Below are 15,667 nucleotides of genomic sequence, written 5' to 3'. Positions count from 1 at the left end.
CTGCAGCAGGTCGTAAAGAATCTCTTGTTTTCCTGGACCGTACGACGGAGAGAGGTCCAAGGGCGAAAGGCTTAAGGGAGGGGGAGAAAGGAAAGGGATCTTGTATCCTTTCTCTAAAACCGAAAGGGACCAACTGTCTGCCCCTCTCACTTTCCAGACTTCGGAAAACGCAAGAAGCCTGGCACCCACCGGTATCTGGAGGAGAATCACATCATTTCTTGCCCCTACCTCTAGCAAGGGCTTTACCTCTCGAGAGGTTCTTTCCTCGAGAAGAAGGCTTCGAGGATGCTCCGGCACGAAAGGGCTTCTTCATCTTGGGAGAAAGTTGCCGGTTTGACGTCGTCGAGGTCACAGGAACCGCAGGGCGCCTCGATGACTGAGCCAACAGATCCTGTGTGGTCTTCTCTTGTAAGCTTGCAGCGATGTCCTTTACTAACGAAGCCGGGAAAAGATGATTGGAAAGGGGAGCAAACAACAGTTCTCCTTTCTGTGCCAAGGAGACGGACTTCGTAGCGAAGCCGCAGAATAGAGACCTCTTCTTGAGCACTCCAGTCGCAAAGTGCGAGGCCAGTTCGTCAGAACCATCTCGGACCGCCTTGTCCATACAAGACAGGACGCTCAAAAGGTCCGACAAGGAGATCGAGTCCTGACTCCGAGACTTAATGTCCAAAGCTCCAAGACACCAGTCAAGGAAGTTGAAGACTTCTAACGTCTTGAAAAGGCCCTTCAAAAGATGGTCCATCTCCGTAAGAGTCCAGGGAATCTTGGCCGTCGACAGATGAGCCCTCCTACTCGAATCAACGAGCGAGGCGAAGTCTCCCTTAGATGAGGAAGGAAGACGTAAGCCCAAGTCTTCTCCTGTCTCATACCACATCGCCGCTTTTCCCGAGAGTCTTGAAGGGGGAAGGGCGAAAGAAGACTTTCCTTGAGCCTTGCGGGAGTCCATCCACAAATGGACTTTCTTGAAGGCCCGCTTAGTGGAGAGCGATTTAGTCATTTTCAGGAATCCCGGAGCTTTCCTAGACTTAGAAGAAGTCAGTTGAGAGGAGGGAAGAGGAACTGCCGGCAGAAACTTGTCAGGAAACAATTCCTTCAACAGCTTGACGAGGATCTGGTAGTCCGACGACGAGGACTGATCCTTCAACTCATCTTCAGACTCCGAGACCCTGAGTCTATCTCCAACATCGGGCGGGGAAGAGCAGAGAGAAGTTGGAGAGGAAACCCGCCGCAGGGACCTCTGCTTGGAAGAGGAACTGGCGTGCAGAGCAGCTGGAGAACCAGGAACCACACGAGAGCCGACAGCAACGGCAGGTGGAGCGTCTTGATGGGAGTCAAAAGCGTCCATCGGGGCGTCACGTCTGGCAGCATGACGAGCTTCTTGAGCGTCCAGCCGGGCGTCACGTCTGGCAGCATGACGAACGTCATAAGCCTGGCGAGCGTCATCAACAAAATGGAGAACATGACGTCTAGAACGAGAAGGGAGGGGAGGACGTCCTGGGGTGACGTCAAGACGATCCTCCCCAACACCCTCTGGGGACGAGAGTCTAGGGTTCCTTTCACGACGAGCGGGCGAAGCAGACGAAGGTGACGAACGAGGAGCAGGAGAAGGAGACCGCCTAGATCTCTTCACTGGAAGTCTAACATCCTTCCGACGAGGACGGGACCTGGACTCTCTCTGCAATGAACGAGGAGAGTTGCTGCTGCATGGAGGCAATAAGAGTCCTCGTTGGTGACGCCTCTCTCTGGAGAATCACGGAACCTAGAGGCAGAAGGACGAGGGGCGTCCTAATCCTCTTCTCTTGAGGAGGGAGAGCTCTTGGACGCTCAAAAACGTCTTCTTGGGATGACGTCCGGTACTTCTTTTGGGGGAAACGCATCCACAAACTCTGGCGAGGGAGCACAGAGTAGGAGAGAGAGGACGTGAAGCGTCCTCCTCCCTAAAGCTTCTCTTAAGAGGGCGAGAGTCTATCTGACGGTTCCAACCCCTGCGTGGGAGGACGTGTCAGAAGACGAGAAGCAGTCCTTCAGGACCCGAACACGAGATCGAGCCTGGGCAGCCTGGGAAACGTCTTCAGGACCTGCCAAGGGACGCCAGACCGTGGGGGTTCCCGTCACCCTCCTTCGGCTTTCGACATGCTCTCTCCCTGAGTCCTGGGAGTCAGCAGAGGTCCAGGCCTAGAGGCATGATGGGGCCGGTCTGACGCCCCCTCCACTGCACTGGGGGCACTAGTCACTTCACAACACTTATCTTGGAGAGCTGACACTTTAGATTCTAAAGCACGAATCGATTCCATCATAGCGAAAGCATATTAGTCTCCACTGGCACGATCTCAGGGGCAGGAGACAAAACCACAGGGTTAGGATCTAAAGGTACAGGGAGTTAGGGCCGACATCAACACTTCCGCAAAGAGAAGCACTCCTGGAGGAAGACCTCCTCAGTCGATCACGCTCCAACTTCCTCACATATTTATCATACGCTCTCCATTCATTTTCAGACAAAGAAGCACATTCATCACACCTATCATTCAACATGCATATATGCTTCCTACAGTTAGAACAAATAGTGTGAGGGTCAACCGCAGCTTTCGGCAACCTCACCTTACATTCAGACATCACACACGCACGGTAACTAGCAGAGCTAGACCCAGACATAATGAAAATCTAAATCAAAACTCAAAGAAAAGTCAAAAAGCGTATGCGATCTACCGATCCAAAGTCAAAATACCAAAAGACAATGAGATACTCAGTAATCTAGAAAAAGCAAATCCTATGACGGAGGTGCAGACAACAGTTGTTGACAACACCGGCGACAGAGAAAATCTGAATGGAAAATGGAATGGTTCCTGATACCCGCCTCCCAGCGGCGGGAATGGGTACTAACCACCTGACCGGCCACTCGTGTGCCGCTGAAATTTGAAATTCTGTCGGACCTTGGAGAATACAGCTATATATATATCTGACGGGTAAGTTTCATGAACAAATTGTTATTTTGTTCACAGCCTAGAACTATCAGCTTCTAGGTCATGTATATGAGCAGGGGAAGGATGACTCCTATAACCTCCCTGTAAGACTGCTGATAAAGGCTGACAGTACCTGTCTCAGAGTCTGGAATATGTGCAGGAACCAACTCTCAGAAAGTTTCAGGAAAAACCCTTCTACCCATCTATGCATGAGAGATCCAGCTTGGTAATTACTGTGGCAATTATTATCACAATTGCACAAAATAATAATATTCTAAACCCAACACCATCTTTGTTTCAGGGAAAGCAGAGGGAAAACATCCTCAGAATGTAACCTTTGGATAAGTCTTCCAATGTTCAATTCACCTGCACCTGAAAAGATCTTGCACATACACAGCCTAGGCTGTCTGTATTTAGGAAAATGGAAGGAGGAGGGAAAGGAGACCTACCATCCCTCACATGCATTTCAGAGATGTATATCCACCCATGGAATTTATGTCAGATGCTCTTGTCTAATGGAGCTCATGCACCTGTACAATGTGATGAATATCCAAAGACTAGTCAGTGAAAACCCTAAAAAGAGTAAAATGAGATGAAAGTGGTCTGCTTGTGCCAGACCATAGCCCTCAGTACCTGTGCTACCCAGAAATTCCTTATGAACAAGAGGGACAATGCAATCTGTTGGGTTTCTGGAATGGGGCTCAGTGTCTTTTCACTAACCAGATGACTGGCAGACCAGTTAGACTACCACAAGAAGCCAGAAGGAAATGGTGTTCTTGGACATTTCTCTCTAACAGTTAGTAATAACAAATAAATGTTGACCCTTGGGCCTAAGCTGTCACACTGCAAAACTTACACCAAGCACAAAAACATCTCATCTTGATTATTGCCTATGAAGACTTGGGGTGTGGATAGGACAGAAAAACTCAAACCTGGAGTCCAAGACAATGATCCATGATCAAAGGTAAGGGGAGTTGACCAGGTACAGTTAACCCCATCATGTTCTTGAACCAACAGAACCTTTTTTGCTAGAACTAGTCTGGGTACAGGTGAACAGGCACCTGCACTATCACGGCAATGCTGACTGGTGGACAATCCCAGTAGACCTGGGCTGGCACTGCACAAGTGACCAGGTCATGGGCAAGATGCAACTTGGATGGTAGAAGGTCTGGACATGCCCAAGATCATCTTGAAACTGTTGTGAAGAGCCCATGCCACTGGAAAGGTACCTCAAGACTGGGGAGAGTTCAGATTGGACCTCCTCCCATAACATCATTCCCATGCATAAGAACAATGTCTGTCACACTTCTTCAAGGAAGGGTAGCACCTGTGCAAAGTATGGCAGGTCTTTTTATAGGGGGGAAACTTAAAATACAAGGAGAATTGTTTCAGGGTAGTAATGCATTGCATCTTTGCATGAACTTCTGAAGTTCCAATTGCACAACATCCTCAGAGAGACTGTTCCACAGCCCAATGGTGTGAAGAATAAAGGACCTCTGGAACTGAGAAGTTCGATAGTGAGGTACATTTACTGTGTACTGGTGCTGCTGTTCAGCAAATGTAGTTACCCTTGGCAGGAAAAGAGGATCAAGGATCAATTGTGAATGTAAAAGATCTCAGTTAAAATACAACTCTTGAAAAACTGACAGACTAGTGACCATCCGTCGAAGGTCCAAATCATAACTGCTAATGTTTGGAAGCAGAAACCTACCAGCAGGAACCACTCTATCTAAAAGAGATAAATCTCCGGCAGAAGCAGACATCTACACCAGAGAACAGTGCAGTAAATGCCCCATATTTGCGGTCTCACAATTCGCGGACTCACCTATTCGCGGATTTCTCTATGGAACATATATACACATTATTCGCTGAAAATTCACCCATTCATGGTATTTTTCACTAAGAAATATTCACTAATTACTGTACTTTCATCTCATTTTCATGACTAAATGCACTTTTTGTGATAAAACTATTAAAATACTCAGGTAGTGCTCGAGTTATGATAATTCGCCTTATGATAAATCGATTTTGCAATGGGGTAAGCAATTAATACCGATACGACAATATTTAGAAAATATTTTTAAATTTCGCAGGCCCAGGCAGCAGCATACAATCAGGCAGCGAGAGAGACCAAATTACAATAGACCAACTTCTTTTCCTCCATCTCTTTATCCCATCTTCTAGTTAAAAAAGTGAAAGAGAATGATAAAAGTATTGTTAGTAATGTTATATTCGTACGTAAATGCGTACAGCCATAAACAACCGACTGAGAAACTGTTGTTTTGCTTATCACCAAATCGGATAACAACAGCCGTTTTTCTCATATTTCAACCATCGTATGGTAATACACAATTACCATAGTTATAGTACAAATGACGTTAAGTAGAACAGGACTGATATATTTTTACATTATACCCTTATTCAGTATGGATAAAAGATCGGCAAGGAAATATACTGCTAAATTTAAGCTGCAAGTTGCAGCTGAAGCTGAGAAAACAATGTTCAAGCTGTTATGACTATAAATTACTATGCATCAGCAACATGGATGAAACTTGACCGTAATTAAAATTGGAGTGAAAATATTTTAATCAAAACTACTGGGCATGAAAGAACACATTACTATTATTTTTATGTCGATAAACGATAAATAAGTAAAGCTCGTATTATGATCAAATCAAGTGAAAATAGCAAATGGAATCTTGATTTTTTTTACACAAAGCAAATGCCCCAAAACAGCCAACGTCATCTATTAACGAAAAAAATTGTTAAGCTAACTTCACGAGACGTATTTAAGTTATATTTCAACTTAAAAACACTTCGTATAATGAAAAATAACCTTGCCCCATATAAATAAAGTATCTAGAGATTCATTTACGCTAACTAGAAGCAAGAAAAGCGCTCTGTACTGAGTTAAATAAAGCGAAATAAACTTACCGCGTAATCGATTTCCAAACCAAAACACTGATCACTATGATTGCAATTTATAATACAAAAGCAATATAAGAATATATATACAGTGAATTAAGGCATAACATTTTAAAAGATCCATAAAAGATGCATACAGTGAACCCCATTGGATACAGTGAATTCAAGGCTTAAAACCCCTCTAAAAACACTTAGATAACATTTAAAAAGATCCAAAATTATATGAAAAGATGCATATTTTCCGTGAATGATGGCTATGTTGATGTTTGATATAATACGATATGTGAATATAGAGTACAGTATAATGTAGACTAGGCTACTGTGTTGTATATGATATACCATAGTGTAGGCTAAGCTAATTCTTGTTTGTTATTCAATTTCTCTTTGTACTGAATTATCATAAGTCCACTCTGCATTAACCTCCAGAATTAGCTGATATTAATAACTACTATACTTCTGTGTATGTATAAAGTATAGTTTATAGTGTAGGGTAGGCTACTATGTATACATGATACCAAATACTGTACCTAGTGTAGGCTAGGCTATATTCAAGATACGCTTTTTCCAACAAACAATGGGTTTTTTTGGAACCTAACCCCATCGTAAGTAGGATAATACCTGTATAAGCATTTTTAGTTTTGTTTGTGTGTTTGAACTATCAAAATAAGCAGTTCTAATTGTTTTTAGAAGGGTTCTAAGTATTTGCGGGTTTTAGCTATTTGCAGGGGGGGGGTTGGTACACATCCCCCGCAAATACGGGGGTTTACTGTATTCTAGTAAAGGAAGGACAAACGACCTAAAACAGGTTGCAGTGATTTTATCACTCTAATGAATATATGAGGCCTTATGTGCAATACCTCCTCCGATCCCAACCCCTTGTCGAGGTGGGGGGCTTGGGGGCCCAGTGCAGGGATGGAATGCATTATCTGTGCCTTTGATCTTTGCAGTAGACTCAACTAATTGTTGAGAAACATTCTACTTTTTACTTTTCTTGTAAGTTTTCCTGCTTCCCTCTTCCTGTATCGGTGACGACTGCATGGAATTAATTATGGTAGTTATTTAAACATGATGCATTGATAGTGGTAAAAGGAGCAGTTATTCATTAGAAACTACCTAGTGCTAACTACCTATAATCATGGTATAGGCAGCAAAAACATAAAACAGCCTGACTTGGTCACAAGTATGTAGCCACAGTATACTGTTAGCTATCATAAACAATGGGTTATGTCCTTAAAACAGCAGTAATGTATTATAATATTAATTCATAATTACTACCATAACACTGCCATAAAAGCTACTGTATTTCCTCACAAATGTTACTCAACTCAATTAAGGCAAAGCTAACTGGATACTATAAAACCTATTTCTGTAGTTTTATAATTTTGTTTACCTGGTCTATTCCTAAACAGCACATAAATGCTATAAGCCACATTAGATAGTACATTATTAAAGTATTAGTTATAGGAATTATATATTTTGCCAAATTATATATAAACTAGGTATACAGTATACTAGGTATTCACGTTCTCAAGATTCGCGGACTCACCAATTCGCAGATTTCTCTATGGAACATATATACACATTATTTGCCTTTTCGCAGTATTTTCACTGAGAAATATTCACTAATTACTGTATTTTCATATCATTTTCATGACTAAATGCACTTTTTGTGATAAAACTATCAAAATACTCAGGTATAAGCATTTTTAGAGGGTTTTTTGTGTTTGAACTATCAAAATAGGCAGTTCTAAATGTTTTTAGAGGGGTTTTAAGTATTCACAGATTTTAGTTATTTGTGGGGGGGGTTACAAATCCCCTCCTTAGGAAAAAGCAACTCATCAAAATATTTGACAAAAACATGCTGGATACAGACAACACAACTTACCCCTAAAGGCCAAAAAAGAGAAAGTATGACATCCAACATTTTGTCCTTTACTAAAAGCCATTCCACCTGAAAAATCAAAATATCGGTATCATTAAAACTGACAGTAGGCACATTATGAAATAAGAACATTGCATTGGGCATATTGTGAAATATGAATATTGCATTTAAGTGATGAAATCCTAAAATATTATTTGCCTAATTGAAGTTTTAGTTAAATTTCTATGGTCAATTTTTTCAAGATAATTAGCATTTTTTCCAAACAATATACAAACCAAAGTCTTTTATATGAATACCTTCAGCAACAACTGATCCAGTCACTGAAGCTTGATAAAATGGTTTTTCAAATCTCGCAGCAGCTATTGGTGAGGTGTGGGAACTACCCATGGAGACAGATGTACAATGTTACTTTTCATCATGATATCTGCAACTACACACAGTCTGGGGGGCCACACACATTATGAGCATCTGGTAAACACCACCTCTACTCAGCACACTTTTACCAAAGCATAGGAGTAAAACATCCAGGGCAGTCTTCTGGTCCAAGGTGTGGGAAGTCTGCGGGTCTAGATCACAATCAGGAACTCCCATGATGTCTCACCTACGGATGAGCTAACACTGCCACCTACCCCAAAAACAAGGAAGGAGGAGGAGGAAAAGTGGTTTATGCATCTTCACTTTACTCCATCCTGGGGACTTGCTTTCCCCAGATGGTGAAAAACTGGTTGACCCAGGGATCACTGTCATCATTAGAGTCTAGCCATGATGTTATGGCATTATACTAATGGGTATTTGCTATGAATTACTATATAATCTATCTTTTATATATTCATGTCTAATGTTCTGTTTATTTTAGTTTATAGTTTTGTTGCTTTTTTTTTTGAGTCACTGTTCACTACTTCCCATTCATCATGAACCTTTCTCCTTTCAATTGTAATGGAGGGAGGGCTTATAAAACATAGAAAATAAATAAGGAGGAGTAGTCAATAAAGAGAATGGAACCTACAGATGTGATGCTCACATATAGATCTTACTAATTACAATAGCCTCTTTGGCAGCAGTCTGCCTAAAGGGAGAGTCCTGCATAATCCAAAATCCACAACAGTGATTACCACCTCCAAGCATGATGACTGCTACAGGATGCTTGACCATGCTGAACTCCTTAGCAGGAACAGAAACCAATGAAGCAAAAAAAAAGCCTTTAAGAGATGACTTAGCTAAAGCTAAGTGATCTAGAAAGGCAGCAAAGGACTGAGGAAAGGCCGCTTCTACTGCAAGTGTTCAAATGATGCCATCGTCCCAGGAGCACCTGATGTAGCAGGGACAGGAGATGGCAAGGTTTGTGTATGGGACAGGGTCTTACCTGGGGAGAGCCTGGGACCCATCTTTCTCATTACTAGAGAGCACACACTGGCTATCCAACTTTCACCACCTCACCCTCAAACTAAGCAAGAGAAGAGCATACAGAAATGTGGGAGGAGGGCGAGGCAATCCAGGTGGAAGGGGCTTCCTCTGCTTCTTGCAAAATCTTTTCCATTATGAAGTGGGCCACCTTAAACATTACTCATTGGGTAATTTTGGGATGCAAGACATGGCCCTGTAAGAAAAAACAACATGCTGGACATACTGCAGGCAGTCCCCACTTATCAGCGGCATCGGTTAACAGCATTTCGGTTTTACGACGCTTGGCTAACGACATTGTAAACCAGATTTTTGGCGCTGGTAAGTGGTTTATCAGCATAGATGTGGTTTATTGGCATCAGTAGGCAGTTTATTGGCACCAGTAAGCAATTTTCAGGGCTGGTAAGCAGTTTATCGGCATTGGTAAGCTGTTTATCGGCATCAAAATGCAGTTTATCGGCGTCGGTAAGCAGTTTATCAGCACTGATCAAAACTGAGGGTGTTGCAAACCCCATTTATTAACATAATTATTGTGATGCTCCGGTTAACAACGATTTTCGGTCATTGGCACTTGGCTGGGAATGGAACACCCCCTCGTTTACCTGGGACTGCCTGGTATACAGAAAATCCAAAAGGTTTCAATTTCCAGGCAGTCAGGGTGAAGCACAGCAAGACAGCTGTCCTTGGCAGTGGCCAAAGAAAAAGTGCATGATGATGGCAGGTAAGTTGGGCAGGGGAAGGGGGCCTAACATCAGTTAGCTACCGTTTTACTAAATTTCAACAACTAATTCCACCCTCCACTGAGCCATACCTTCATATTAGGCAATGGTTTGTATTCCCATAAGAATAATGAATAATCATTTGTATTCCCATAAGAATAATGAATAATCATTACAAACACCAAAGCTCCTACATTTTTCAGGTCTAAAACAAGATGAAACCCTGAGTGATGAATTACCTTCTTCTTTCCACCTCCTGCTGAACAATGGCTTTCTTGATAAAATGAAGCTGTCTGTGTGGATTCATAATCTGCATATCCAGTGCTTTGTAGGTGCTGATCTATGGCACTTCCCTGAAAGAGATGTTGAAATTCTGTTATACTAATGTACACTTGTATACATGCTGTAGAACAATAAAAAATTTAATGACATCACAAACCCATACACCCTTCATTTGCATTTGACTTAGGGTTTTTGTTTTTGCTAAAAATTACTGTATTACATAATTACTGAATGTTAAGTTTCTAAATGTTTACTAAAAGAAAACTAAAAAATTTGAAGAGAATTTGTATTTTTATTTGGTATATAAGCAACAGCCTATTACCTAAAAATATTCCTTAGCACAGTCGGAATTAGTCATTGAATTTGATAATAAGGTAGTTAACTTGGTGGTATGTGAATGAGTGGAGAGAAATGCACACACACTCAGTCACAGCCACAAGGCACCCTTTCCTTGGATTATTGAAAGGCTCTGTTTTGTATACAGTACTTAGGAACAAACAAATGGCTTTAAAAATTTCTGATTTGTTCCTGTTGATTATAATCCTTCTGTTTAAACAACATAAGAGTTCAGTTTACTTTGTAGCATTATCTTCAGTCTAACCATTATTGCATTTTGTGATACATCTTTGTTTGAATTTGAAGTGGAGAATAAAGTTTTGTTTGAAAGGATGCACGTTCTCTGATTTTCTCCCTCTTATTTTGCAGCCTATATTTGTCTATCTGTTGCATAAGAAGCTGAGTTGCAACATTTAATGGTGTCCTGACTTGATATTAATGTGCTTTTGTAAAATCCCTGGAAAACTGTAACAAAATATGGCCATCTTGAAAGGTTGGAAAAAACCACACATCTGCAAGGGTATGGGTTACCTGTTCCTTTAAAGTTTTAATGGCTTTGTTAGATGACAAAAAAAGATTATTTGTGTATTGAACAGCAAGATGTGCTTGATGAATGTGATACAAGAATTGCTCCTCTGGATGATGCCAAAGGCTGCTATGAAGAAGGAGTGATGCTCCTGATGAACTCTAAAACAATATCAACACTGCATTCCCATTTCTAGATGTTAAGCAATGGCAAGTGAAGGCAGCCCAGCGCTTGGAAAAAAGGACCAATGAGAGGTTGAATCACCATATGTCCCATGGAACTGATTCTAGTGGATTTGTAAATTCTTCCACAAGTGTAAGATTACCTAGGCTACAGTTGCCAAAATTCACTGGGACTGTTTCCTTGCTTTCTTTGCTGGAAGGTGAAGCAAAGTCTGCAATCTAAAAGTTGGCTTTGGCAGCTAGTAATTATTTCTGATCTTTGGAAATTACAACGGTGAGTTGCTGACACACATTCGTAGCCTAAAGTTCTTTGGTGTTGTCTCAATTGCCACATAACATTCAAATGGAATGGTCCAGAGAAGGATCAAGCCATGCAAGTGCCATGGTTGCTAAAATTCCTTCAGGAAACAGAATGCCATAAACAGCCAGGAACTTTCAAAAGTGTCTCCACAGGTAAACCAGACAACAACAACATTAATTCCAAGAATAGAAAGGTGGCTTCTGCATAATTTTTATAGACTTCTGATATAAGCCTAGGCTTAACTAGGCCATTATAAATTTTTTAATAAGTCACATAGTTAAAAAGAATGTTGGAATGTTACAAAACTTCCATTAAAGGGAAATTAAGAATTTTTTTATGGACTATTTTAAATGTTTAAATAAGGGTCAGATTTCTAAAGGTTGCAAAGTAAAATGTTCAACATTAAAAGGTAGCTACAACTTCCTTTACTGTCTGAAATCTAATGTCACCTCTGCTCCTACAGGTAATTCTAATACAGTAATGTCTCTCATTCCACAGATAAGGGTAATCTGACTGCTGTTGCTCATTATAATAATGTCATTGTACCTACTAGCTGTCATACAAGTCCAGTAATACTTGTCCAGAATATCATGGAGGTGTAGCCAGGAGTACTCCAAGCCTTTAGGTCATACATGTACTGTTTTACAAACTTCCAAAATTAAGGTGTAAGGGAAAAGGGTATAGGCTCTGAAACCACACTGCTTTTTGATTCAGGATCTGATAGGTCCTAAATTCATAGTAACCTTGTAAGGAAAATTACATAAAAGTGGGTTTCCTCTGGAAAAACATCTTACACTGCCTTTGGCGGTGGAAATTTGCCAAGAGTAATAATTGTAATTTGTATGAAGTGAAATTCCTGGATTGCATAGGTAATGCTCACTATTAGGAGCAGCTGAAGCACAACATTTCATGCTTCACTATTACGACACTGTATTCCAAATGAAAATTTGAGGTCCTTTTCTGCTTTTCATCTTGCAGATAATTGAGGTTTATTGTCAGATTTCAGTTGATATTTTGATCACACTTGATGCTCATTGGAAATTTATGATTATGCATATATCTTGACCAGATGGATGGTATAGGAGCTCATGAGTCTGTGTTTGGATGGATATTCTCGGGTTCTTGGAATGTCCCCTCTTATAAGAATTTTGTTGCTTCTCAAATACTATACTGTACCTTGGTGATATGTGATGGTGTCTTGTAGGAGACAACTGAAGGATGCAGGATGGAGAAATAATATCCCAAGTCATAAGTTGCTTTATTCCATACAGCAAACAGGTATACATAAAGAGGGTACTACAAGGCGTACAACTCGCGCCAAGAGGAGCAGGAAGAATAATCATGCAGTAATCCACATACCTTAAAAGAATTTCCGATTCTGAATTACCAAATATTTGGGCTATTAAGTCTATGGGAATTAGTGCTGATGAACCAGTTGTGGATACTAATTTCCCCTGTACTGTTTTGAAGACCTCTGTTGAGGGTAGGTACCAGAGGCTGTGCCCTAAACATCAGATGCTGCTAAGGATAGACTAAAAAATAATGAAGGTCTTGTCTTGCAAGGAAAGCTTACACAGTCTTAACTGTACATTAGTCAAGAGAGCTGACTTGCAGCAACAGCATCATAGTGTCTTTCTAAACTGTGAAAAGGATGGAATTATTATGGAGGTTCCTTCTGAACTTGTCAGCCCATATTTTATGTATTACATGCCACAACGCCCAGGAGTTTGAGTTACTGTGTTTGATGCATCTACAGCAAGCTATAATGGTGTATCTTAAATGAATGCCTTGAATCTATTCCTGCCCTTATTTCAAATTTTGAAGGAATTTTTAAGCATTTTAGATGCTGGCAGGCACTGGAGAACAAAAAATTAAAGTTTTCTGTTAAGCCTGGTGGTGAACAAATTGAGCATCGGGAACCCCAAGAACCTGAACAGCCTTTCAGCTATGGAGGATTGCAAAGACCATTCTGTCACCGTAACCTGACCCTGACAACTGAGCTGGTCTGCCAGGACATTCCTCCTGCCTAGAATGCACCTGGCTGACAGCTTGATCCATGAGTGGGTAGCAAACACCCACTCATGGATCTACAATGCACACCACAATAAGGGAGGAGACACCATCCCTCCTTGTTTGCTGACATATGCCACTAGGGTTGTTCTTCCTCTTAATACTACCAAGTGACCTACCAACTGATCATGAAATGCATGCAATGCTAGCCACGTTGACTGCATCTCCAGAACATTGTTGTGCAGAAGAGACGTGTCCTTTGCCCACACTCCTAAAATGAAAGCAACTTTCAGGTGTGGACCCTAAACCTCCACCAATGCATCCATGTGCAGGAGCATTTCTGAAGGAGGGAGTTCAACAAAAGTCCAACTAAGAAGTTTCTGTCATCCCTATGCCATGCTGGATCCTCCCTGAAAGCCTATCTCAGTTCAAAGGTGCGAGAGATACTGATTGAGCTCACAAGCTTTGCTTCAGTTGAGTTACCACTAAAGCAAGCATGATTACAGGTGACCATCAACCACCTGCCAAAGCCATGCTGGCTGTTCCTGCTGTCACCTCCCTGAACTTGCTGACTCGAGTGTCAAAAGGAAAGTATTTAACTACCAGTATAGGGTAAAACAATGGGGCATGAGACACATGGGTGACAGAATTTTCACTTTTCACTTGATATCTAATTGGAGAAATAACAAAAAAATTAAACCTCTAAGAAAACCTTTCAAAATATTGAAGCTTCATTAACAAAATGAGCTAAAGGAAACTGCCATACGGAACTAAAATAAGCATGTGAAGTCATCGTAAATTAGGTGTTGAAGGCAATTTTGAATCCAATATGGCATCTCTCCAAATACTGAGACAAAATGAATGGTGATTGGACACTTCCTTCCCAGCGCCCATTTAACGGTGTACTAAATGCTAATTGCGTATATATGTCATGTTTATAGATATTACTCCAGATTTTAGTTATAATCAGCACAATAAACACCATTTTGTTGCCTATATTAGTGAAAATATGAGACATGACATTCCCGTCTGTCATGTGGTTGAACTGAAATGCATTTTTACCTTTAATCCATGGTTTTATCCTTACTGACACCACAACTGAAGCTCCACAGTGCTTATTTGATTGTAATTATGCACATTTTGTTCTTAATTCACTCAAAATACCACTTAAAATATGAGAATGTTTGTTTACAGTACTTTACTCCATCAAAGAACTGAAACTGTGGGGGAACAATTTTCCAGCCTTATTGTACATCTGGCTGCCACAAACGTCCAGGAGCAGACGACACATTAGTGAAGTGTTTACGATAGAAATGTAGTATTTTGTAGTTTGGACTTTTAATTTATTTAAGTCCATATACTATGTATACTTCTGAGACATGTAATGTGTACATATGATTGTTACCACTTTGGCAAAAATGCAAGAAAGTTGAGTATGACAATTTATCTAGAACTGGTGCGAGCATCAAGATGCCATGACATCAAATAAAGGTTTTAAATCCAAAATTATTACTTAAAACACCACTATATTTGACAAAACTTACAGTGTATGTGATATATATTATACAGTATTACACTGTATGTAATATATATTAAATAAAAAAAAGACAGAAAAATGCGAAAAGTAGCTACATCGTAATGTTCACAGCAAAAGCGTTGAAATTTATCTCAGGAATCTGGTTTGCTCCAACAACAAATATTTTCAAATGATTTATAATTTTTAACCTTATTCTGGTGTTTAGCTACCTAGTTATTTAAATATTATCTAGCTCTCTGGCATCACTGAAAATTTGCTAGAGTTCCCATCCAAGCTCATAGGCGCCAGCATTTACCACTGATGTCAAGGAAATGGTGTTAGCATCTATGGGTACAAATATTTTGCAGATTTAACAAAGAAATGGGCAGTTTGTTTATACAAGTGACTCTTAAAGATGGTGCCACTTTTAAAGTAAAAGTTTCGAGTGTCTCGTCATGGCCAGTAAGCTACCCCAGCCCTTGAGGATAAAAATGTAAAAATATAATCAAACAATGTTAAATCAAACAAAATAACAAACAAGTCCATCACTGAACAACTGACAGTTTTTGGTGAGTTTGAATGCATTTTCTGGGAAAATGCAATTAACCCCTGTCCATCCAACAGAGG

At 40.6% G+C, this 15,667-nt stretch overlaps 1 protein-coding gene across 1 annotated transcript in view; it reads right to left on the bottom strand.

The window, feature by feature from the left end:
- The window catches only part of LOC136839371 (vezatin-like), a 34,404-nt gene that overhangs the window by 17,622 nt on the left and 1,115 nt on the right, over positions 1–15,667 (bottom strand). Inside the window, 2 exon segments of the mRNA XM_067105285.1 lie at positions 7,771–7,836; positions 10,127–10,240. Of these exon segments, the coding sequence (XP_066961386.1) occupies positions 7,771–7,836; positions 10,127–10,240 (180 nt within the window).

The sequence above is a fragment of the Macrobrachium rosenbergii genome, chromosome 6 (genome assembly GCF_040412425.1).
Source record: "Macrobrachium rosenbergii isolate ZJJX-2024 chromosome 6, ASM4041242v1, whole genome shotgun sequence".
NCBI lineage: Eukaryota > Metazoa > Arthropoda > Malacostraca > Decapoda > Palaemonidae > Macrobrachium > Macrobrachium rosenbergii.
The sequence above is the reverse complement of the archived record's forward strand: the minus strand, read 5'-3'. Positions and strand labels throughout refer to the sequence as shown.